Source organism: Loxodonta africana, chromosome 3 (genome assembly GCF_030014295.1).
Source record: "Loxodonta africana isolate mLoxAfr1 chromosome 3, mLoxAfr1.hap2, whole genome shotgun sequence".
In the NCBI taxonomy this organism is placed as follows: domain Eukaryota; kingdom Metazoa; phylum Chordata; class Mammalia; order Proboscidea; family Elephantidae; genus Loxodonta; species Loxodonta africana.
In genome coordinates this window covers 198,148,620-198,174,474 of record NC_087344.1, presented here as the reverse complement: position 1 = coordinate 198,174,474, position 25,855 = coordinate 198,148,620, and the positions used below count along the sequence as shown (strand labels likewise).

General features: G+C 39.8%; 1 protein-coding gene across 3 annotated transcripts; it reads right to left on the bottom strand.

The window, feature by feature from the left end:
* Positions 1 to 544: 544 nt before the first annotated feature.
* On the bottom strand, positions 545 to 25,380 carry UHMK1 (U2AF homology motif kinase 1). 3 transcript variants are annotated; one of them, XM_003415206.4, is made up of 8 exons: positions 24,971 to 25,375; positions 23,294 to 23,586; positions 22,266 to 22,457; positions 19,546 to 19,640; positions 18,713 to 18,789; positions 18,471 to 18,569; positions 12,014 to 12,102; positions 545 to 7,620 (listed from the first exon to the last, which is right to left on the bottom strand). In XM_003415206.4, exons 1-8 carry the CDS (start codon positions 25,236 to 25,238, stop codon positions 7,474 to 7,476), a joined length of 1,260 nt encoding a protein of 419 aa, XP_003415254.1. In that variant the 5' UTR covers positions 25,239 to 25,375; the 3' UTR covers positions 545 to 7,473. The 3 variants fall into 3 exon arrangements, with proteins under 3 accessions (XP_003415254.1, XP_010593216.1, XP_064138953.1); XM_010594914.3 differs by lacking the exons at positions 545 to 7,620; positions 12,014 to 12,102 and adding an exon at positions 12,109 to 16,725 and having other exon boundaries at positions 24,971 to 25,379; XM_064282883.1 differs by lacking the exons at positions 545 to 7,620; positions 12,014 to 12,102 and adding an exon at positions 16,742 to 17,584 and having other exon boundaries at positions 24,971 to 25,380.
* Between the last annotated feature and the right edge of the window lie 475 nt (positions 25,381 to 25,855).

The window sequence follows — 25,855 nt, the reverse complement described above, 5'->3', positions numbered from 1 at the left end:
TTATTGCACCTACTATCTCACTTGGTCCTTACAACATAAAAGTAGCACTATTCTCAGAAATTAAGTAACTTGGGTAAAGCTACCCAACTTGGTATAGGAGCCCTGGTGGTGCACTGGTTAAGAGTTTGGCTGCTAACCAAAAGGTCAGCAGTTCAAACCCACTAGCCGCTCCTTGGAAACCCTATGGGGCAGTTCTACCTTGTCCTATAGGGTTGCTGTGAATTGGAATCGCCTCAATGGCAGCAGGTTTGGTTTGAACTTGCTAAGAGTCAAGACTAGAATACAAATCTCCCTGATTTTGAATTCTGGCTGTTTCCATTAGACTAGGCTGTTTCTACAATATTAAGAACATTTATTCCAAAATAAAAGATTACATTTCACTATTATTAATCTGATGCACTATTTCCAAAAAGGAAAATTCATCTTCTTTAGAAAAGGATGGTTGAAGCTATGTGGAATTTTCTCAATAAAATAAGTATATTCACCTGTTACCTGAACTTGACTGTTTATACTAAGTGTAGAAATAACGGAAACGAAAAAGCAATTCCTGTATTTTTCATCTTTATTTTATCACTTTTATCAAACACACATCAGAAAGCGTATCAACAGTGCATCTTATGGTGAGTCAGTTTACAGCTAAACTGAACAAGGCAATTGTGTTTACAGGAAAAGTTTTCAGCAAAAAACTATACACAATACAGTCAACTGTAACGCAGTGTTCATACTTTTTAGATATTTAGGAAAGTGGAAAATAAAAGTTCTTTGTTACTCAGCAGGAAAAAAACAAGTTTAAAAGACTTGGATGGAAACCAGAAATTCAGGGCCTTGAGAAAGGGTCTTCTTGGTATTGACACACACCTACATTGATAAGTCCCGCTTAGTTACTTAAAATGAAAATCCTCACGAACAGTAAGACATCACCAGGAACAGGGAACCACAGTGCCAAGAAATGCCAAGACCAATATGCTACTGCAACAACGGGTAGAAATGTTAGACAACTAGTCACCATGTGCTACAATAGTCTTATAGTTTTGAGGTGAAGGTAAACCAACAGGAGAGAATACTCCTTGTAACTGGCTTTGGTTTAAGTGATCTTTCATATTTTTTCTAACCATACCTTCTCATCAAAAAGACAGCAATTTCGTATCGCTGAGGGAAAATGGTAGTAGGTTTTAATACTCACAACCAACCACTCCAGTGCTGATATTGGAAGCCATAAACTGTTAAAATTTATTGATTATAACTGGATTTCTAAGAATCATGAAAAGGTAGCATAGATGGAGCCCTTTTGCAGGGGGGAAAAAAATCCTTCTACCCTAGCCTTGACAATGTTAAGAGGATATAAAGGAATGTTAAATTATTTAAGATTTTTCAAAGAAAGGAATTAAGAATCAACAAGTAAATCCTGCAAGAAAAGGTCCAACAGCTTTACAGTCTGCAGAGTAAATATTTCATAGCGATGGAGTGTTACTTTTTCTTGTTTTAATCAGCACCACTTACTTCCACAAGTGCTGTCACTCTGCAGCTAGTGCATACTAGTGCCACCTGCCGTACCCAGTGTGCAAATGGGAGGCACAGACATGGCTAACCCCGTTCCTTCCCGACCGTAATCTGCATGAGTGGTGATGCACACCAAATATACAAAAGCAGGAGCTCAAATATTTATTCGTAAAAAGTAGGCCAAACTGACCATGGGCAGTTAATTTGGTTTCATAAGCTTTTACAGTAATTTTCTAGAATAATGAGAGACGTGTAGGAAGACAATGTTTCTCTGCTATAGGTACCAAGCCTGGATTTTAAAAAATAAATATCATTTTTAGATTATATAATAATAGTCAGAAAGGAAGCCATTTTCTTTCCCTCATCTCGCTATTTTTATCTTTTTCCTCTTTCCTCTTGAATTTGGCAGACTTCTGACAACCAGTGCTAATAAAATAATATGGCTATAGATAAATGCAAACAACTGAAGAGATTCTGGATCCACATGTGTGATTTTAGAATACCTCATTACGTTTGCTTTTACGCACTCATTGTTCCTGATATCACCAACATTAGTAAAGGAAGATACCTAGAAGGGGAAGACAATCTCAATCCTGGGATAAAAAGTGAATACAAATAATTCTCTTGCCAGCAGCGCTTATGGTAGCAAGTAGCTCTGATCCTTACGTAGAGGTTTCAAAAAAAAAAAACCTCCAACCAAGCAAGCAAAAAATAGCGACTCCAGTTTGTTTTTCAGAATGTGACTTATTTTTGTTATACAAAGCAGTGTAACGAAGTAAGTTCTCTTCTGCACAACAAGGATCAATGGTCACACAGGGCAAATAAGACAGGCTACTTCCTTTTGCCCTTAAAATACTACGAACCTAGGTCATAAAATATACATGGCTTTCAAAATAACCATCCTTTTTCTTCAGATTCCTGTGACAGCCACCCTACTGAACGGGAAATAACACTCAGGCATCATTGGATAAGTTTCCCATGAATTACAGAGTTTTCTGGTGCTACAAACACAACTGCTATGATTCTGACAACTCTCTGAAAAGCACAAATACAGCAAATTTATAATGTTAATCCTTATAAGCAGTACAGGGAACAACAAAGTGCTGAGCTGTAGGAAAATGAAGAAAAACTTCATATGAGGAGGACGAAGGTTGTGTAAACTAGTGATGTATCTTACATGCTGGAGGTCACCTTAATCACCACCTATAAAATATAAAATTTCTCAAATGCTCTCTGGTTTATAGATATTTTACAGACCATTTCTTCTATAAAATTACAATAAAAAGTTAGAATTGTTTCCTTTCTTCTTAAATATCCATAGTACTTGTCAATTATATGCCACTGGGTGAAACTGCTAGTTATCATGTAACTTAAGATAGTGAAAAACGATGTGGGGAAGGTGACTAGGATAATAAACATGATATAGTCTGTGTTATCAGGCAGACTAGAAGCTACGCTAAAACAAAACAAAATCTCTAAAATTCTGGATACTCCCAAAACAAAAATATCCACGGTCCTCTATGATAAAGAAAAGGTAATTTATCCAAATATACCACAAAAGGCTCAGATGGGTTCCATATTATGGAGACTGAACTTTTTTATATTCATTGAGGAAGCTAAGAAATGCTAATTTGAAAGACTACTATCTCAAAATAAAGGTGATTTACTGAGCACCTTAAGAGGAAATGGAAAATTTTTTGAGCTAATCTGTGACCAAGGGCTGGTCTATATGGGACCATACTTGATGAGAAATAAATAAATTGTATCACAGAGACAGAGTAGTAAGATTTGAGAAGGGAACCTGATATTAAAAATGGAACTAGATCCAAGAGGAGTTAAGATTCTGTCAGATAATTCCGGCTTTCCATCATATGTAATATTGGAAAAAATGCATAAACAGTTTTACACACGCACATAAAACGTGAACCAAGGAAATTCTGGACGTCAATCTATTCCACAGAAAAGGAAGAAGTGCAACTAATTATCACCACCTGGGAAGCCTTCACCGAAACGAGTGTTAACATTTTCCAGTAAACAGAAGGCACTTGCTTAAACCTTTGACTGTCTACACACGCACCAGACTAAAGTCACGCTGTGATTCCATCTGTACCCTAATCTGAATTAAGTCACCTAGCATGTACCCTTGCATAAGATTCTAGGTAAAACACTTGGTTACTGAGGTCTCTCCCACCCCTCCACCCGGTAACTATGTTGTTGTGATGATTATCAGTTACTATGGTGCTGATTTTCAAGAAATTAACTACAAAAAAATAAAGTATCATGCTGCCAAGTATAGCTGATAGCAGAAATTATGAAGGTGAGGCCTAAATTAAAAGTTAGAATATAAGACCTAAGAAAAAATGATGCCCAAACTTTATAGTCAGCTGTAACTGACGAATGAACTCCGACGAACCGTGTAACAGCATTCTCCGTGATGAGCGCCGTCACTCTGCCTTTAATTTATCCCAGAAAGGTACACGATGCCCTTACCAGGTTCAAAACTTTTCTGGGAGAACAGTGTGGCAAGACAGAAACAAACCTTATGTCCATCGTTTCTCTTCAACTTCCTTTAGATGGCAGCACTGTTTCTGGCAGTATTCCTTCTATTTGCTCAACAATTAAAATAAAAGTAACATGGGTCTAAAAGCAAGTTAAGTAAGAATTCAGAGTTATTTTTTTTCTAAAGGTTAATTTATCATCTCTCCGTACTCTTAAGCAGCTAGAGTACCAAAAGGAAGGCAATTCTTGTCTCAATGAGAACTCAAAAAAGAGGATGAGTAAAACTATTTTTATGGTTTTTATTCTATAATAATTAGTCATAGTTTTGGCTCAATAGCAGAAAGGGAATTTCTCCAAAAAGAATTGCTGTATTGATGGCCGTAAAACAAGGAAGACATCCAGTGGCAATAAATGCAAAGTTCTTATTGCAAAAGGATACATTTTTTTTTAATTCCTTTAAAAGCAAACTTCAGTTATTTTAGCTAGTGCTATCTCTTAGTGAGGTGTCCAGATTTAACTATTTAATTCTTTTCCTCTAAATGTAGTATTAAAGTTTTGGAAGTGGCTAGCTGGCTACCTCCTCTCAATTTGGTGTTCCAAAGACCAAAGATCTTCTATAGAATAATCACTTTATCCACCTTTTCTAGAGCCAAATGTGCCACGGAAATACCATGGAACAATAAAGAAGAAACTGGGAAGGCAAGAGCAAAGGAAGCACAAGCATTAACCTGGGGAAAGAAAAGCTACCTGAGATAAATATTCTTCCAAAAGGGTAAGGGTTATGTGATGGGAATTTTCACCTCTTTTCCCTGCCTCTTAAAAACAAAGTGTCTAGGTTTTCATTAACTTCAAGGGATCAAAACCCCTGTCTACAAATTTCATCCTAAAAGAACTGTGAAAATTGCATCTTTTGATACTATTTGGTTTAGGTTTAAGAAAGACATTAAGATACAAACTTCTGATTCTATCAGAGTAGGAAGGGAGACTCTGCAAGCGTCATCTTTGGCAATAATGGGCTAAGAGCTATAAAATGACTTTAATTATAGGAGGCGTCTTTTTTCAAATCTGTAGCTCTAATAAAATATTCATTTCAATGTATGGTTACTTAAGTTAACTGTCCCTCAGTTTCCCTAAAATCTAGTTAGCATCTTCTGTAATAAAATTCGACAGTGTTAAACACTATGTATATATATGAATACATAAGCAGTAAAATGGTCAAAGAACGCTGTGAAATTCAACGAGATGTTAGCAGCACACTGCATTACTAATCTTAGAGGCATCCCTGCAGTTTACCTGTAAAGATTTTTTTTTTTTGGTGGCGTCGGCGGTGGTGGTGGAGAGGGGGATAAGAAAGGTTCATGTGCTACCCTAAACTCCAAAAAACCCACTGCTGGCCAGTCGAGTCCCGACTCATAACCATCTATAGGACAGGGTAGAACTGCCCCACAGAGTGTCCAAGGCTGTCAATCTTTACAGAAACAGACTGCCGCATCTTTCTCCCATAGAACAGTTGAGGGGTTCAAACCACCAACCTTCTGTTTAGCAGCCAAGCGCTTAACCACCGCGCCACCAGGGCTCCCTTAATCTAGACTACTTGCCCTTAAAAGAATTCATTTGTATTCTGCTCATCAGTATGTAGGAACTGGTGTTTCTAATCATCATAGAAGCTGTTGTCCACACAAACATTTAGGGAAGCTTAGGTCTCCACAAAGCTGGGAATACTTCCATGAATTCTGTTCTGAAAATAAACCAACTAACCAACCTCTAACAGGCCTAAAATCAAATAATTCTCCTAAGGACACACATTGGAAGCCTACTATATAATTTTCCCTTGGGAACCATGCTACAAGGCCTTTTGGCAGGTCATAAACAAACTCTCTTAAACCGAATTTGGCTTTATAATAAATATTAAGGAAGAGTCCTGAATGTTTTGACAACCTTAAGTGAAATACAATAGTGACTGTCTGAATAGGGCAAAAGGATTCATCCTCTAAAACGTAAATCCTTATTGGCCACTCAGTAACCTAACAGCACACAAAAGGAAAGACTATGGGAGGCGGCTTCCAGCAGGGAAAAATAGAAAAGACGTTTTTCCTTAAAGAAAATAAATAAAATCCCATTCAGGTTAGGACACAGGAAAAAATTCATAACCTTTATACAACTTGTCATTGGTATTCTTTTGTATCATCAGTGCTTTATATAGGTGTCCTAATTTTTATACTTTAAGAGCAAACTAAGATAAAGTGAAAGGAATCCATAATTATTTCTTTAAACTATGCAACCACCTATGACATGCTCTGCTCAGGAAAGCATGAGATTGCTATGAATCTTTCTAAGATTCTTTGAGTTTCCCTTCCTTTCTACTTCTACTTTCTAAACCTCCCTGCAGTCAAAAGCCAGCCCGACTGGGGTGCTTTCCTCTAGTTTCTCATTCCCCTAAGGGTAAAGAGGCAGAAAATTGCGGGAGGGGAAAGTGAGAACCGTGAGTCAAGAAATCTGAAGATCAGAGGAGAGCCAGCATAAAAATCAGGGGCTACAGCAGACCAAAGGATGGGGCAATCCATGTGTAGCAAAACCTTTTGTTTCTTAAATTCAGTTTCAATGCAGCCCCAAACAGTCTAGGCTCGTGTTTGCTCTGAGCCTCTAAGGAATGAACTGTTTTGTCATTTACATTATATCAGACGGATCACCTCTCAAAAACCTACAGGTACGAAACAGGTAGGGAAAAGTTGGGCATAGACTGTATTAGCTCACAAAACTCACACTATAAAGTACGCTGACTCAGATTTTCTCTCATCTCACACACCTGCACACACACTCAGGCATACACACTAGACATAAAAATTGTGCAAGATCAAGCATCAGCTTTCTATTTTAAAAGCTGTAATTAAAAATAAAAGTAGATAGGCTCACTGCAGTTTCTTCAAAGGAATATTCAGGACTACAGTACTCCTTTTTAAAAAATTCACAACTTCGTGTTCAGAACACAGTAGGTAATTGCTGTTCGACAATTACTTGACATTGCTGAGAGAATCCAGTGCCAGCTCTGGAGATCAACAACAAGAACCACCTGACAACATAAAGGCATCATCTCTAAGTGATGTCACCAACCCTAACAAATTTTAAGAAATATTCACTGACATGATATTAGTCATCCTTGCTTCGCGATCACATGAAATAATACCGCTTTAGGTTACGTACTGAAGAGCGGCACCTGCCCTATTGCACGAAAGACGGCTGCCCACAGGGATGCTCTAGAATCCCTCACTGTATAGCTGAGAGACCTTGTCCTAATCAGTGCCAAATGTCTGCAAGGCAGCCCCTGCCTGGGCAATGGCTGCACATTAGTAGGATTAGACAAATGTACAAAGTACCCCTTTTAACTGGTTAGGGGCTGCTTCTGCATTCAGATGTGGAATACAATAATCCAGGAAATGGAAGAGGAGAAACAGGAAACAGTCCTTAGGTGACTGATTAAAGCAAGGTTTGATACAGATATCCCCTCTTGTAGGCACTCAGTGGGTAGAACGTAGCCATTACAAACTTCCCATCAAACATCCTTCCAGTAAGTAATTTCTGAGCAGCTTTGGAATCACCAGCATTTGCATACTCAACAAAGACCTGTAAAAGGACAGAGAAAACAAATTCCATTGTCATCAAGATCGTTTTAGAATAGCACTTCTCCAACTTTAATGAGCATATGTCACGTGGGGATCTTGTTAAAATGTAAATTCTGCTTCTTTAGTTCTAAGGTGAGGCCTGAGTTTCTGCATTTCTAAACAAACTTCCAAGTGACATCAATGCTGACTACCGGTCCATGGACCACTTTTGAGGAGCAAGGTTCAGAATACGCATTGCCGTAGAGTCGATTCTGACTCACTGTGACCCTACAGGACAGAGCAGAACTGCCCCGTAGTGTTTCCAAGGCTGTAAATCTTTACAAAGGCAGATTGCCACATTTTTCTCCCAAAGAGATGGCAGGTCAGTTTGAACCGCTGACCTTTCAATTAACTGCCAGGCACTTTAACCACTGTGCCACCAGGGTTCCTTAAGATTTAGAATACTTCCTTAGAACTGAGTTCAATTCTGAAAAATCTATCAAAGACAAGTTAAGTTGGGTGAAAAATGTCCAACCTTTTGCCAAGTTCCCATAGAATTGCTAAAAAGGACTGGCCACTTGTCAAAGACAGGTAGAACAGCCCAGAGAGCAAAGGTATTTCGGAGGTGCCTAAAAATAACCCTACACTTTTAGAAGTGGAAGGAGAAAATAACATTGATCAAAAGCTACTGGAAATTGTGCCTATTAAAAGCTTTGTAGAAGCCATAAACCATACACTATAGGGAAAAAAAAGAGTTAAAAACTAGATAATTTCCCATTCCAGGGCTTCTGAACTCCTGTCTGAGGTAGGTCAAGGATGTTGTTAGCTGCTCTGGAGTCAATTCCAACTCATGGTGACCTCCTGTGTGCCGACCGGAACTGCTCCACAGGGTTTCACGGCACTGTTGGATGGATTTGAACCACCAACCTTTCAGCTGGTAGTCAAGTGCTTAACTGTGTCACCCAGGGACTCCTAGGTAAAGTACACAGCATAACTTATAAGTTCTTTTTGTTGACCAGATCAAAAGTTACAGGGAGCTAAAATGATTTAAAACGACTTGTCCTCGGTTACCAGGAAGTTGGTGAACCAGGCAAAAAAGAATTGCCTCTTCCTCCTCAGTTCCATGCTTCATTCGTTACATCAACAGTCTTCTAATTGGCATGCGAGCAACCCAGGACACTCAAAGACTTCAAAGGGGATGCGAAAATGGATGATTTGAAGGACATACATTTCCAGATACTCGACGTCAATTTGTACCTCTTCCTAAAACTGATCTGTCTAGGAGCTGAGGCAGGTCATCCCTTTTCATCTCTCCTTCACAATAGCCCATCTCTCACTTACAAAACATGTTCTTTCCCAAGAGTATAAAACCCTCCAGGACTGAAAAGAGGGGCAATTCCAAACATGGTACCGTTTATGGAAACCCTCCTTCACTGATAAACAAAGCGCCACGCTCGGCCTATGCTCACTCCCCATCTTACTCAAGTATTTCTGTTAAGTGTGATGGGTGACATCAGACCTTGAGTATTTTGGGCTGTGACAGTATCTTCTGAATTTATATACATATTGTTAAAAAAAAGGGAAGTGGGGCTGATTTTGCCTCTTCTACTCCAAAACTACTGTCAAACTATACGTTACTCTTGAAGATAAAGAGATCATTAAATGTTAAAAAGTTGCTTTTTCTCATATGTAAACGTAAGTGATGCACTTCAGCTAGTCTTACACGCACCCCCCCTAAAATGTGTCATTAACTAGAAATAAAAGCGCTTCTCACGGCCAAAGCAGTATAGTCACTTAGCTGTTTATTTTAAATATAACTGCATGAGAAAAACTCTTACGGAGAAAAGTTTATGTGCTTTGTTCAGACTGGGAATACTTCACATAATAAGGTAGTTAAGACCTATATTATCAAATTATATCATGAAATATTTAAAGGGTCTATGTCCACCTTATTTTAAGGTAGAAATGCTTAATATTTTGCATCTCCTTTTTATAAAAAATTAAAAGTTTATGCTAGCTGCATGACCAATTAGCAATATATACTTTGTCATTAAATACAAAAGCAAAGTTAACACTTGATGTCCAATGAAAATAATGCCTTTTCTGATTTTACCTTAATTACTCCCAGAGCCATATACCAAAGTTCAATAAATGAATGGTAAATAACAGCAGCATCTTATAAATTATGAAATTAGATAACTACACCTGTATCATTTTAATTTTGACTTAACTACTGTTTATAGTTGCATTATAAGACACATTCCATAATGTACTTTTCAGTGGCTTTTATAATATTCCTCAAAAGGCATAATATAATGTTTATTTGAATCAAAAAATTCAAATGAAGACTGGCTTTACCGACCAGATCACAAAGATTTTCAATAATCTAAATGAACTAAATCTCTGGTTCCAAGATTTTATCAAAAGACCCTTTCACTCTGCTTTAAATAGCAGTGAACGCTTCTCAACACAGCAAATTTCCTTTCTTCCAAACTTGGTGCCATCCAGTTGATTCCGACTCATAGCGACACTATGGGACAGAGTAGAACTGCCCCGTAGAGCTTACAAGGAACAGCTGGTGGATTCAAACTGCCGACCTTTATTGGTTAACAGTGAGTTCTTAACCACTGCACCACCGGGCCTCCTTCCTTTCACTGATACTTATTTTTTTTAACATCATCTTATAGCTTCTCCCCCCAGAATGTTCCTCTGTTCTGTGTCTGCTATTTCATTTTGGCCACTGGGTTAATATTAAGTCAGATCATGTTAGTCCTTGGTTCAAAGTCCCCCACTGCCTTCTGATCTCATCAGAGGAAACACCAATGTCAATGGCCTACAGGATCACTTCACCTAATCTGCCCCCTCTGCTTCCTTACCTCTTTGTTCTCATTCTCTCCTTTCCTCACTCCGCTACAGCCACACAGCCTCCTCAAACCTTCCAGGCACATTCAGGGCCTTGGAACTTACAGTTCCTTTCCCTAGAATTCTCTGCCTCACCAGCTTCAAATCTCAACTCAAATGTCACCTTGGTACGTTCTTCCCTAACACCCTATTTAAAACAACAGTCCACCTCACCCCAGCACTGCCCAAGCCTCTTCCTTTATCTATTTTTCTCCACAGCACTTATCACCATATATTGTTTTGTCTGCTTTGATCACTGTTGTATGCTGAGTGCCTAAGACCTAACTGATTATCAATAAATATTGGTTGAGTGAATAAATATCAATAAAGCATTTGGTATGCTACTGCTGCTGAACAAGGCAAATATTATCATTACTAGGTTCACAATACATTTTCACTGACTAAAGTGAAATTTCGTCCATTTTTGTTTCAGTTGCCAAGAGTTTTCATAATACTGAACCACAAGATAAAAACCCTCAACCAAAGGTGATTTTGACCCCAGGAGACATTTTGCAATGCCTGGAGATAATTTTTCATTGTCACAACTTGGGAGGCTGGGAGGCTACCAGCACCTAGTGGGGAGAGGCCAGGAATGTTGCTAAACATCCTACAATGCAGAGGGCAGCCCCACAATAAAGAATTACTCAGCCCAAAATGCCAACAGTGCTGAGGCTGAAAACCTCTGAGACAGAATGAAACGATATTATTTCCCAAAATAAAAAAATTTCACAGATAAAAGAATCTCTCTTAAAATCCTTATCATATAGTTTAGAATCTCAGGGTTCTAAAGGAAGCTCTGTGATCATCATTTTACGCTGTACACCTAACAGATAAGGAGACTGAGGATCGTCACAAATTAGTCACATGGAGATGTGAGCTCAGGTTTCAGGGTCCTCAGCCTAGTGCACTTTCCTATCTCTGATAATTTCATTAGAATCTGAATCAAACCTGATTAGTTTTCTAACTCTACTTAACCAGATCGAAATTATACCAAAATATTTCTCTACCTGAACCAAAAAAAAAAAAAAAAAAAACCCACTGCCATTAAGTCAATTCTGACTCATGGTGACCCTATAAGACAGAACAGAGCTGCCTCACAGGATTTCCAAGGCTGTAAATCTTCACGGAAGCAGACTGCCATATCCTTCTTCTGCAGAGTGGCCAGTGGGTTCGAACTACCAACCTTCTGTTTAACAGCTGAGCACTTTAATCACTGTAGCACCAGGGCTACTCTACCTGAACTGGTCCTAAATTAACACCTGATTCAGTTGGTGGCACTGTTTTCTATAGCTCAAAGTAGATTAATACCCTTTTAAAAACAAAGTTTAACGAAAAAAGCATACATTTTACATAGCTTCTGGAGAAAAAGTACAAGACGATAAAAATCATCCATAATGCAAAACTGACAATCCCTGGCAACATTTTAATGTATAGCTTTCTACAGAACAAACACCTTTTGCACAGAACTTTAAAAACCTCTGAATCATTCGACAATTACAAAAGCACTGACTTACTTGTCCTCTGCCAGGATTTTCCTTTGGAACAAGCAGAGACACCACTGGTCCGTATTTCTGACACTCCTCTTTCACATCTTCTACAACGTCTGGTTATTAAAACACGTAACAGTAACTGCTCTGATATGGTTAACAAGCAATTATTTAAATTTTTTAAACCAACCAAGGATTCAGGAACACATATAAGTAATGAGGTCATTTTCTATACCTTCTAAAATTAAGCTTAAGAATCATATAAATTCAACGTATTTAATAGTTTTGTTTTTGAAATTTAAATTTGATTTTTTGAATAGGTAATGCATTCGAATGATACAAAATTCAAAAAAATAAAGTATTTCCCCCACCTCTACCACCCAGCTGCCATTCCACGCCCCTCTCTAAAGACAACAGCATTACCCGTGTCTTGTGTGTCCTTCCATAAATATTACAGTAAAACCTGAAAAAGCTGGAATCTGTATAAGGCGGAAACCTGTCAGAGAAGGAAAACTCAAATATTTTCCACTGAAACGAGTGATAGAAAAATGGCAAGACAGCACCCTGTCAAAGGTGGAAAACTTGCAAGACCCAGAAAAACAAGGCAGTCTTGTCAAGTTGCAGCTCTCACAGGTTTTCACTACATAAGCTTATGAAGCAAATATTATGTGTTTGTAAATAAATTCCAACCTTTTTCTTTAGTAATGCTGTATCTTTAACAGCTTTCCACATCATTACCTGAGATATTCTTTGTTTTTCTGACTAGTATTTCACTATATGAATGTTCTATAAATTATCTAATATGTCCCCTGCTGATGAATAACTGAGCTATTTTCAAACTTTTTGCCATTATAAACAATACTGCAATAAACTTGTACATATGTATAGTTGTGCTTATAAGTTAAATTTCTAGAAATGGAATTGCTGGGTCTCATTTAATTCAGATTGGTAATTTTGTTATAATTACCAATTTGCATTTCATAAAGACTTACCAACTTAAAGTCTTCCAGTGAAGTATGTCTGTTTTCCAGTACCTTTACCCCCAAGGTTATCAAGTATTTTGATCACTGTCAATGTGATCAGTAAAAATGGTTCAGAGAATGGCTTGAATTAGCATTTCAATGAGTAAGACTGAACATAGGCCATATTTTTATACTTGCGAGATGCATTTGTACCTCCTTTCCTACAAACCATCTATTCACATCTCTGGTGTGCTTACTTTTGTGTGTGGCTTTCTAGCCACAGTCTTGTGACTCCCACTCAGGTGATCAGATGGGGCTATGCAAATAACTGGCTCACTGAGGGGATTGGTCAGTTTTGCCTTAAAAGAGAGCCAATTCCAGAGCAGAGAGGAGAGCTTACCACCACCAAAGGAGAAACCCGCAGCAGAGATCTGCAGCATAGACCCGCTGGGAATGGTGTGTTGGGCTTCCCGGCCCATGGAGCAACGAAGCTGAATGGCTTTGGGCAGAGACTGAGGGCCAGGGAAAAGTCTACACCTGATCCACAAATTTGGGACTTGCCAGCCTCTACAACCCTGTGAGCCATTTCCTTTATAAGGTTTGTGAGTTCCGTGAGACTTTGAGGTGAATTAGGGAACCCAAAGCCAATAGGGAGAGTACAGATGGGAGGGGTAGTTGATATGAGAGATGACAGAGTAGGACAGCAGCTTGGAAAAGCTGGACATCTGGGACATCTTTAACCTCCACCTCATAGGAACCAGCTTTGTGCTGATCCTTATAAAGAGATTATTCTTTTAATATTGTTTACCTATCATTTACTAGGTTGACTTGTAAGGCTCTGTCTGTGATAAGAATTGTAAATATTTTTTCCTATACCACCATTTGTCTTTTCATTTTTTCTTACCCACCATTTGTCTTTTCATTTTTTCTTACGGTGGTTTTGCCAGGGTAGAATTTGTTGAACCATATATTTTACTGCTTCTGGGTTTTGTTTAACACTTGAAAAAGGCCCTTTCCGCTTTGGGAATATAAAACAATTTCTCCTATGACTTTGTAATCTTTTTCTTTCTTCTTTCCCTCCCAACCACCCTCTTTCCTTCCTTCCGTCTCTTCTTTCTTTTCCTTCCTTCCTTGTTTTCATTTCCTCCTTCCCTCTTCCTTCATTTTTTTGCTTGTTTGCTTCTATTTGAAGATTTTAATCTTTGCTTCATTTGAATTAATTCTGGTCTAAAGTGGAAGATATGAATCTAAGTTCCTTCCTCCACCCACCAAGATTAATAAGACAGCTTTCCCAACATGTGCCATGATTTCTAGCTAAGTAAACTTACCTAAAACTAATACATGTTGTTTGACGATGCTGCTAATCAGAACTAAAAAAGGCGTTTGAAGGAGCTGTACTTTGTTACGCTTTAGTTCGTGAAAGATTCTTAAATAATGCTAAAATTTTATAGCAATATTTAAATAGTTTATTTAGAAGCAGAAAAAGGTGTTACATAGCAAGATACAAAGAAAAGAGTACATATAATCTACCCAGGAGTCACTGGGTGCTGCAAACGGTTAATGCGCTCAGCTGCTAACCAAAAGGTTGGAGGTTCAAGTCCACCCAGAGGTGCCTTGGAGGAAGGGCCTAGCAATTTGCTTCTGAAGAATCAGCCACTGAAAATCCTAAGGAGCAAAGTCCTATTCTGAAACATGGGATCGCTATGAGTCAGAATTGTCTGACTGCAACTGCTTACTTGTATAGTCTTCCTAAGGTTTATTCCAGAACGCCTAAACTTGGATATTAGAGGTAAAACCTACTGGGAGGAAACAGAATATGGCAATAAAGATACTAAATGGATAGGCTTAAAGGACATAAGCATGATTTCAAATTTGATCCCAAAAGGCTTAGAACCAATGCTCAAGCTTAAGGTAAGAATATTCTTTCTGATAAACGTTGTTGCTGTTATTGTTGTTGGGTGCCATCGAGTCAGCTCTGGCTCACAGCAACCCCGTGTACTACAGAAGGAAACACTGCCTGGTGCTGCGCCATCTTCACAGTCGTTATGCTTGAGTCCACTGTTGCAGCCACTGTGTCAATCCATCTTGTTAAGGGTCTTCTTTTCTCCTGACCCTCTACTTTACCAAGCATGATGTCCTTCTCCAGGGACTGATCCCTCCTGATAACATGTCCAAAGTACGTGAGATGTAGTCTGGCTATCCTTGCTTCTAAGGAGCATTCTTCCAAAACAGATTGTTCATTCTTTTGGTAGTCCAGGGTATATTCAATGTTCATGGCCAACACCACATTTCAAAGGCGTAAATTCTTCTTCGGGTTTCCTTATTCATCGTCCAGCTTTTGCATGCGTATGAGGTAACTAAAAACACCACAGCTTGGGTCAGATGCACCTTGGCCTTCAAGGTGACAACTTGGCTTTTTAACACTTTACAGAGGTCTTATGCAGAAGATTTGCCCAGTGAAATGCATCTTTTGATTTCTCAACTGCTGCTTCCATGGCTATTGATTATGGATCCAAATAAAATGAAATCCTTGATAACTTCAATCTTTTCTCCATTTATCATGATGCTGCTTATTGGTCCAGTTGTAAGGACTTTTATTTTATATTGAGGTGTAATTCACACTGAAGGCTGTGGTCTTTGATCTCATCGGTAAGTGCTTCAAGTCCTCTTCACCTTCAGCAACCAAGGTTGTGTCATCTGCATATCGCAGATTATTAATGAGTCTTCCTCCAATCCTGATGCCCCATTCTTCTTCATACAGTCCAGCTTCTAGGATTATCTGCTCAGCATACAGACTTAATAAGTATGGTGAAGGATACAAAACTGATGCACACCTTTCCTGACTTAAACCACGCAGTATCCCCTTCGAACAACTGCCTCTTGGTCTATGTACAGGTTCCTCGTGAGCACAATTAAGTGTTCTGGAATTCCCATTCTTCCCATTATCCATAATTTGTTACAATTCACAAAGTCAAATACCTTTGCATAGTCAATAAAACACAGGTAAACACCTTCCTGGTTTTTTCAGCCTGCAGCCAGGATCCATCTGATATCAGCAATGATATCCCTGGTTCCACATCTTCTTCTGAATCTGGCTTGAATTTCTGGCAGTTCCCTGTTGATACACTGCTACAGCCGCTTTTGAATGATCTTCAACAAAATTTTACTTACATGTGATATTAATGACACTGTTCAATAATTTCCGCATTCAGTTAGATCACCTTTCTTGGGAACAGGCATAAATATGGATAAGCGGACATCTTGAAAAATCAAGAGGCTGGAGATTCTTACAACTGTCACAAACTCAAATTATGTTTGTTCCATTTTGCAGATAACTACATCAAAGCTCAGGAGAGAAAATGATTCATCCTTACAAGAGATCGTTGTTGTTGTTAGGTGTTAGGTACCGTCAAGTCAGTTCCAACACACAGCAGCCCTGTGAACAACAGCATGAAACACTGCCTGATCCTGAGCCATCCTCACAATCACTGTTATGTCTGAGCCCATTGCTGCAGACACTGAGTCAATCCATCTTTTGAGGGTCTTCCCCTTTTTCGCTGACCCTCCACTTTACCAAGCATGATGTCCTTCTCCAGGGACTGTTCCTTTCTGATAACAGGTCCAAAGTACCTGAGACAAAGTCTCACCATCCTCCCTTCTAAGGCTGTTCTTCTTGCAAGACGGATTTGTTCATTCTTCTGGCAGTCCGTGGTTAATAAGTCTTCCTCCAGTTCTGATGTTGTGTTCTTCCTCACACAGTTCAACTTCTCAGATTATCTGCTCAGCATACACACTGAATAAGTATAGTGAAAGGATACAACCCTAACACACACCCCTCCTGATTTTAAACCACACAGCATCCTCCTGTTCTGTCCGAATGACTACCTCTTGGTCTACGTACAGGTTCCTCATGAGCACAATTAAGTGTTCTGGAATTTCCATTCTTCGCAGTTATCCATAATTTGTTATAATCCGCACAGCTGAATGACTTTGGGTAATGTGCCTTATCTGCAAAGTTTTAATTTTCAACATGGAGAATGCAGTAATTTCTTAGTATGCAAATGATTTCTTAAACAAAAAAATAAAATAGTTCTAGAGATATATAGACTTAAATATCTGGCTTTTAAAATTCTTATTAGCTTTGGGACTGAGTTTCAGTTTACTCATTATCTGTAAAATGGAACATAACTACCTCTCAGGTAATAAACAAAGTACTAGGATCAAAGTAAATGCTCAAAGAATTGTAGCTAGTGGCACAAGGTGATACAAATGGACTCTGGGACATCTAGATTCAAGAAAAATATTGTGATGGAAAAAGGGATCAACCAGAGAACAAGCAGCAAAGTAAAGGGAAGAAAAAAAAGTATAAAATAAGGCTCTCTGTTTTAAACATTTTGCATCTTAAATATTAGCAGGATATAGAATTGAATATAATCTAAGGGAAGAAAATACAGGGATTAAAAAATAGGTCAAGACACTATAAAATATTTGGGCATAATTTATTATCAAATAGTAGCACAACCATGATGTGAATGAAATGATAAAATAATAGGAAGAAATCAGAAAAGCTGAAACTTGAGTGCTGAAGAATACTCACAGAAATCATTGGTTACCGGCTTCCTATCTACTACAACGTAACACTTACACGCAGCAACATAACACTTACACGCAGTGACAGCCATCGTTATTTCTCCTCTGACTCATTAAGTGAGTAACAGAGGTATCCCTCCTCTTACCCAGAACCAATTTCCAGGCCTCTTTTCCTCCGTATTTCTCCTCTCTTTAACCAGCACCACATCTACCAAGTGGCCCAACTCAGAAGTCTGGAATTGGCCAAAACCCCAGCCTGCCTTATGCTTTGCTCTCACATCAAATCAATGCCCATATTCTATGGACTGGCTCTTTATTGATTTATTTTGGTAAAATACCTACAACATAAAATTTGCCATTTTAAGTGTTTGTATAATTGGCATTAATTACATTCACAGAGTTGTGCAACCATCACTGCTATTTATTTCCAAAACTTTTTCATCACCGCACCCAGGAACTCCCTACCCTTAAGCAGCAGCTTCCCATTTCCCCTCTCCCCAGTGCCTGGTAACCACTAACCTCCTTTTATCTGCATGCATTCACCTATCCTACATATTTCATGTAAGTGAGACCATACAGTGTTTGTCCTTTTGTATCTGACTTAGCTGAGTGCTGAAGAGTGAGAGTCTCTGATATCACATAGTTTAATATCCTCATTACAGAAATGAGGAAAGTCAGAGAATCTTTTGACAGATACTACCCGTTGCAGCCTTAGTTAGGACAGACACGCTGAAGTACGGCTGCAGCAGCACTGACCTTCGTACTCCTCCCTCGTGAACAGATACTACCCGTTGCAGCCTTAGTTAGGACAGACACGCTGAAGTATGGCTGCGGCAGCACTAACCTTCGTACTCCTCCCTCGTGAACAGATACTACCCGTTGCAGCCTGAGTTAGGACAGACACGCTGAAGTATGGCTGCGGCAGCACTAACCTTCATACTCCTCTTCGTTCTCCAGATAGTCATCGTCCAGCACGTTCAGCAGCCTCAGCACTGGAGTGGGCAGCATCACCAGATCTTCAATATGAGGGGCTGGGAAAGTTCATCACACCATGGTTAAACGTAGGCTCCAATAAATACAGAAATGAGCACCGAAGGGGCTTGGGTAGATGCGTTAGTTCGGAGATGCTACCGGACTGCCAGACGAGCAAGAAAAAAATCATCATACAACTTACCAAAAGGAATGCTGAAGAACGGACTGCACAGTGCCATTTCGGCAGAAATTCTTCTGCCTGGATCATCATGAAGCATGCTAGAACACACACACAGGCACCATTACAATTACTGTCAAATCTTCTGAAAATGTAATCGCTAAAAAAAGAGTCTAAATATTTACCATAGCATTAATTACATAAGCATGACTGATTGAATCGTCACCGACAAAGAATATAAATGCTATTTATGAATAAATGGTTCAACGAACCATGTCATATACCTATGACATAATTATTATATGGTGATTTAAAACGCTTTTGGTTAATAAACACCAGAGGGAAAATGATCCACACTCTATAACATTAAATGACAAAAAGCTAGACATAGATTTAGGATGACCCAGCTGGTTGGGGGAGGGAGGAGAAAAGGGAAGGAGGGAAGGAGGAAATCAAAACCTCTAAATACAACTACCAATTTTCCTAATAAAAACACCCTTTCAAAAAACCCATTTTCCATCAAGTATATATCCAGCTGCCAGAGCTACAAAAGGTTGACGGTATGGTAGCCCAGCATGTAGTACTGGTTGTACATCTATCTTTCAGTGAATAAATACCTGCCAGGAAGAGCCTAATACCCCTCGAGCAAAAGAAGAGTCCTTTGAAATATGATTACTTAGGTTCTGTGCAGGAAGCTAGCCTATGTAGAATACCCTCCACAAAAATTCTTATTTCTACGGGGGAGAAACCTCTACCTGATCACGCACGCCAGAAATATTAACACAAAACCATTCAGTAAATGAAATGCTTCATATAGTAAATGTACCCAAAGCAAGTTGAAAGTATATACAATGTACCTTTTGATAAGGTCTCTTAGGTGATAGGCTGGAATGGCGGCATTCACCACTGCTTTACTGGCAAATATGTGATCGATAATGGCAGAACTGTTTGCCTAAAAAAGGAAGACAAGTTTTCCTTTGGTCATTTAGTTCAATCTCTATTTACTGAATACTAGGCACACAGCACTATACTGTTTGGTAAGTAAAAGGCACAGAAAATACTCTTCTGACAACTTACAATCTTAACAGAGATTATGCACATAAATTAGAAGCTTCTGAAACAGAGGAGGAAACTTTTTTTCTCTATTTCCATCACCGAGCACAGTATCTGGCAGTCTACGAACATTTACTAGACGAGTGAACAAATACCAGAGCACAACCCCACAGAAATGTAGTTCACTGCAAAGTGAGAAAATGAATGTGTGACAGGTGAGTCAGGGTTTCTTGGAGAAGAGTTTTAAACTGGTTTCAGATAGAAATCAAATAAACTATCAAAGAGAAAACTAAGCAAGATTTAAAAAACATTTGTCACATGATTCACAATGTACATCCTTATGAAACATAACATTTTCTTCCTGAGTATCATGCTAACTAAGACTGTGGGACTATGTATATGAGTAAAAACATATGACAGTATCATTGTCACTCAAAATTTAATGAATACGTACCACACGACAAACAGTACTTTACAGGTACAATGTCTTTTTTATTCTCAATACTCTTATCTGTGCTATTATCATTCTCATTTTACAGAAAGTAAACTGTGGTTTGATGACTCTAAATAACTTAGTAAGAGGTGGAGACAAGCTATGAACCCCAGTAGTTTGATTTCAGAGCCTATGCTTGTACCCACTTGACAATTTCCCTCCAAATAAAGTGATGAAACACAGAATGATGATGTTTTGTCTAGAATGGCAAATACTGGAGATTCCATCAGTACACATCATGCCTCCAAACTTCACACAAAAATTCAAGTGTGACCTAGTTCTGATTGGCTCAGGGCCAAGCAGATACAGTTCAAAGAGCTCAAAGATAGTCAAAGCTAACTCAAGTAATTGTTTAAAACTCGGATTAGCACTAGAGAAAGAATATTTAGCCTCAAGACTATTTGGGAGTACCAATAATAAAGAATGGTACTTGTTTTACTGCAAAGACTGACATATTCAGCATTTTTTTTTTTGCTAAAAGTAAGCATGAGGTGCCCCCACTAGGCTATTATTCTTTCCAGGAACTGCCATACTGGAAGCTGGTGATTAGTTGTTTAAAATAAATAAGACTCTGTACAGAGTGGTACAAATGGCTGACGTGCTCAGCTGCTAACCGAAAGGCTAGAGGCTAGAGTTCATCCAGAGGCACCGTGGAAGAAAGGCCTGGCCATCTACTTCTGAAAAATCAGCCACTGAAAACCCCGTGGAGAACAGTTGTACTCTGACACGCATGAGGCTGCCGTGAGTTGGAACTGATCCTATGGCAGGCTTTTTAAAAAAACTACGTATTAGATGCTAGAAAAAAAAAATAGTTTAATACCAAAACCAGTAATCCTTAAGCATCATATTATTTATCAAGCCTCCAGCCGAAAGGATGCTGATATCACATTAAAGTCTGTGATTAATACCTGATTTGTAAACATATAGGAAGTTCACGTCAGTGGCTTCCAACTTGAACATGTTCCCACAGAAACAACGTTATAAAGCAGCAGCTCTTCTACCAGCGTAGCTGGGCCCTGGGGTTTTTTGGGTTCTGGGAGTTCACATACAGAATAAAATGAAGCAGTGTGGACTGTGGACGGAAAGCTGGACTTCTGAGTGAGAGGAACAAAATTCGGGGCCCAGGTCTGCACCACCCCAGTAGTATGACCTGGAGCAAGATACTTCAGATGTTTGTGCCTCTAGTTTTTCATTTGTAAAATAAGAAAAACCAATAACCACGCTAAGTATCTTCATGGAGTTGTTAGGAAGATTCAATAAGTTTGTGCACTAAAATACTTTCTTAACTATAAAGCTTTAGCTGGAAAATGTTCTATAAGGATTATTACTTCGCTCATAACCCACTACTGCGTCAGTAACACTTTAGAAGCTGCTGTTGCTGTGTCATCATGACTCACAGCGACCCTACAGAACAGAAAAGAACTACCTTATAGGGCTTTCTGTGGCTGCAATCTTTAGGCACGCAGATCGCCGGGTCTTTTCTCCCATGGATCAACTGCTGGTTTCAAACCACTGACCTTTTGGTTGGCAGCCAGGGCTCCTTTTTTAGAAACTGGTACAGTGAAATCTGTGAGAGTCAGAACCGGACAAGACTGCCTTGTTTTTCTGGGTCTTGTGAGTTTTCCGTCTTTGACAGGGTACAGTCGTGCCACTTTCCCATCGCTCTCTATTAGTGGAAGATATCTGTGTTTTCCTTCTCTGACAGGCTTCCACATTACACAGGTTCCGGCTTTCTCAGGTTTTACTGTACAACTAAATTGCTGCACAAACGAAATCACTTCGTTCCTTTGGGAAAACACATACACTCAAACGTTTCATCAACTTCTTACTCTGTGCTCGGTCTCAGATTAAACACAGCAAGACTGCAATGCTCACCAGCACACCTGGCGTAGTGGCATTTAAGGCACCACAAATCCAAGAAGAGGAGTGGGGAGGAGATGATGCCATCAGAGCCCTCAGTGAGAATCATTATAAACTGAGGACTCTTAAATTGGGATGAAGGACCCGAAAGAAAGCACTTGTGCACTTTACCTTCCATTCCTGAGATCTGACTGTATGTTTCAGTTTCATTCCTGAGAACATTTCCAGTAAAATGATTCCTAGGCTCCAGAGGTCTACTGCTGAGGTACATTCTGTATCACTCTGCAGGCCAGCCTGGGCCAAGCAATTCTGCAGTTCTGCTTCTGGAGCTCGATACCCGTCTGTCTGAATATACTTTACATCCTAAAGAAGATGAACAAACATTATAGCCAACAAGAAGCTGCTCACTTTCCGTCCATCTCTACATGTCTTTAAAAGTACAGTAAACCACTGTAAAACTGCCACAATTTTTTGTCTTTGCTATCATCATCTTTTATTCACTAAAGGGGCACTTCTCACAGTCAAGCTGTACACTTGCCACACCGCTGCTTGTAAAGCATTCTTTAGATAGCCTCTTACTTCTGAGGCACTGCTGTCAAGCAAGGACGTTCTCCCAAGAGCTGATAAACCATGGAGAGTGGAGGGTCTGCCACAAATGTCACATGCGTTCTGCCATGAGACAGAGCCCAAACACTGAAGACACTAGGAGTAGTAACTCACCAATTAATCAAATGGCCATAGAATAAAGAATTTTATGCAGGTGAAGTGCTCCTAAGAATTTCAGAGCCCTCTTGTACTTCACTAGCTCCCCCTACCTGACCCAAACATATAGGCTTTTTTTTAACATAAACCCACTGCCATCAAGTCGATTCTGACTCACAGTGACCCTACAGGACAGAGCAGAACTGCCCTACACAGTTCCAAGAAGCGTCTGGTGGATTTGAACTGTCGACTTTTTGGTTAGCTTTTTTACACAGCGGCACTGAAATTCCTTCTGCTTGCTTCATCCCCAGGTGCTTCAGTATTTTAGACAGAAATGCCTCCTAAGTCCCTACTAAGCCATGTTTACAGGGTCGCTATGAGTCAAATCAACTTGATGGCAATGGGTTTTTTTGGTTTTAAGTCATGTTTATTATCATAAAATATTTGGCTTAGACCATTAGATTTTTAACTATAAGGGGGTGGAGGGTGTTTCTTACCTGATTACCTTCTTTGAAGCTAAGTCCAAAGTCAATGAGTTTAAAACATTCATTCTCTGCACTCCACAATATGTTACGTGGTTTGAGGTCTGCATGGACATAACCCTCATGATGAAGAAAAGCAAGGGCTTCTAGAACATCTCTGGCACAATGCTGTATCATCCACATGGAACAACCCTGGTGACTGGAACATAAAAGCAATTCCGAAACACTGACATCCAGGAGTTCAAGCAACAGACAGCGTGAGGGCACATTTGGAGAGAAGTGGATTGTAAAGACTCCATATAAAGTCACTAGAAAAAGAAACAAATTATATTACTTTAAAATAATACTTGAAGTTATTATTAAAATAAATAACTCTGCAATGCAAATTTGGGAGAGTCTAGATAAGGATAACACTGGTGAGCAAACAAGCTTCCACTGTAATTTATTTTTCCCACAAATAAGATTTCTGGGCAATGGGATTATATTAATAAAAGAGATGATACAACCTTAAAAAGCTGATTACCATTAAGAGATTAAATATGGCGCAATGATTCCAATCGTGTTTCACTAAACACTGAACAGTGAAGCAGTGTCTTTCACCATATGCAGTGGAGATGCCAAGCAAAGATGATCAAAAGTAAAAATCCACATACTATGTAACTCTCTTAAGACATATATCGTAAGTATAAAAATCAAATTAAAAATTGGTTTTTTGATCCAAGATAGCAATTAACCTAAACATTAAAAGAAGAAATTTTTAAGAATTTTTAAAGAGATTAAGAATTTCCAGGTGGCATTTTAACTTAATCTTGCAGAGATTCAGCAAGTCTTTAGGCTCAAAAAATATCTTCCCTCTTAAATACCAGGGTTAAAGTGATACATCACTTGGCAAGCTAAGGCGGAAAAAAAAAAAAAAAAAATGCAGCGCCAGTGTTAGGAAATTCTTCTCCAGGATGATATAAAAAAGGTCACACTTCAGATTAAATATGGATTATGCTTGCCAGGAAGTAAAACATTATTTTACTAGTCAAAGCTATAACTAATTATAAGCTCTGTTTGGTGTAATGACAGTGAAGATGGTTTTCATGAATCAATCATCAGTGATCATTACATATCTTACATTTTGAATATCTGAGTCATGAAATAGTCTTACAAGAGCAAAATTACAGTGTTTCTAAATTTCATACTTTCCTAAGGACTGCTATATAATACTGAGTCATTTCTTCCAAGTCCACACTAAATACGTATCAGGTGATATCTCTGAAGGCTACTGGCATTGATGTCAAAAGTGCTGGAAATATTTCCCATTTTCCACTAGCACGCAAAGATTCAAACATTTCCATTCTAGAAATGACAATCTAGCAAAGATATGCCTCCTTTCACTACAGATAATTCTCTACGCCAATAATAATAATTATAAGTGCAGCTTTCTCTGATAAGGCCCGAAGCAAAGCAGTACTGAGCATCTACTACGTGACAGACACGGAGCAAAGGAGACCACCAACTCCACCGTGTCGCAGACACTAACAGAGCGAAAGAGGGATAGGAAAGGGGCCTGGGTTGGGTAATAATGGGAAGACCCGATCCACTTCCCCCGCCTGAAGGATGAAAGACGCAAAGCCAGGCTGAGAGAGGGAAGCTATGCTTGGACCGGGACGTGGGCAAGAAAAGAAGGGAGAGAGCAGCAATTACCGATGTTCCGGTGCCCCTGCAGCTGCTCCAGCGCCGCCCTCTCTTTGCGGAAACCATACTCCGCGGCTGAAGCCGCAGCCCCGGTGGTTCCGGGCGGCAAGAACTGCTTGAGGGCGCCAGGGGGTGAGCCGGGTGTGCCGCAGCAGCGCACCCGATACACCGACGCCGAGGAGCCGCTGCCCAGGCGGCTCTGTACCTGCCAAAGCCGCCCGAAGGCCTCCAGGAACCGCGGCGGCTCCGTGCCCCACGCGCAGCCGGACCCCGCCATCGTGTAGACTGAGGGCACTGACGCAGGAGCTGAGGCGACGCCCGGGGCAGGCCGGCAGGGCCCGCGGTCACATCCCCGCTCGCCGGACCAGCGGCTCCGCAGGGAGGGACCTGCAGCCGCCTCGCCACCTCCCGGAACCTCAGGCAGCCATGACACCGGAAGCCGTGCTGTGGCCGGGTCCCAGAGGCCGGAAATGGAGGAAGAGCTAATCCTACAGCCTGAAGGAGGCGGGCCCAGAGGGGCGGGGTCGAGTGTTGATTTGAAGAATTAGGTTTGGAGAAGAAGACGGAAAATAAACAGATGCTAGACTTTATTGAGTACCTACAATTCCAGACCCGATGCTAACCGCTTTCATATGCTTTACCTGAAAGGAAAACTGGTCCTCTTCCGTGTTGAGGCGCCTCACTTCGCCGTTAGGGATCCAGAAAAATACAACCCCTCCTGCGTTTCTCCTAGAAGGCTCCGAGGGAAATAGCCCAGTTATTAAAGGAGATGGCTTACCACCACCACCACTCCATGGTCACTACCCACTGCCATGGTCACTGGTAGTCATCATTCTGGTTACTTAGGCCCTTGTGCTCCTCGAAGTCCATCTTGTCTATGTGCCTTATCAAAAA

Excerpts from the sequence above, each read along its gene's own strand:
- UHMK1 (XM_003415206.4), bottom strand. The coding sequence starts at position 25,238 with ATGGCGGGGTCCGGCTGCGCGTGGGGCACGGAGCCGCCGCGGTTCCTG. Across the intron at positions 23,587-24,970 it reads GCAGGGGCACCGGAACATCG|TGACTTTATATGGAGTCTTT; the intron begins GTAATTGCTGCT and ends TTCTTTTTCTAG. Across the intron at positions 18,570-18,712 it reads GTTCTTCAGCATTCCTTTTG|CCCCTCATATTGAAGATCTG; the intron begins GTAAGTTGTATG and ends GAACTTTCCCAG.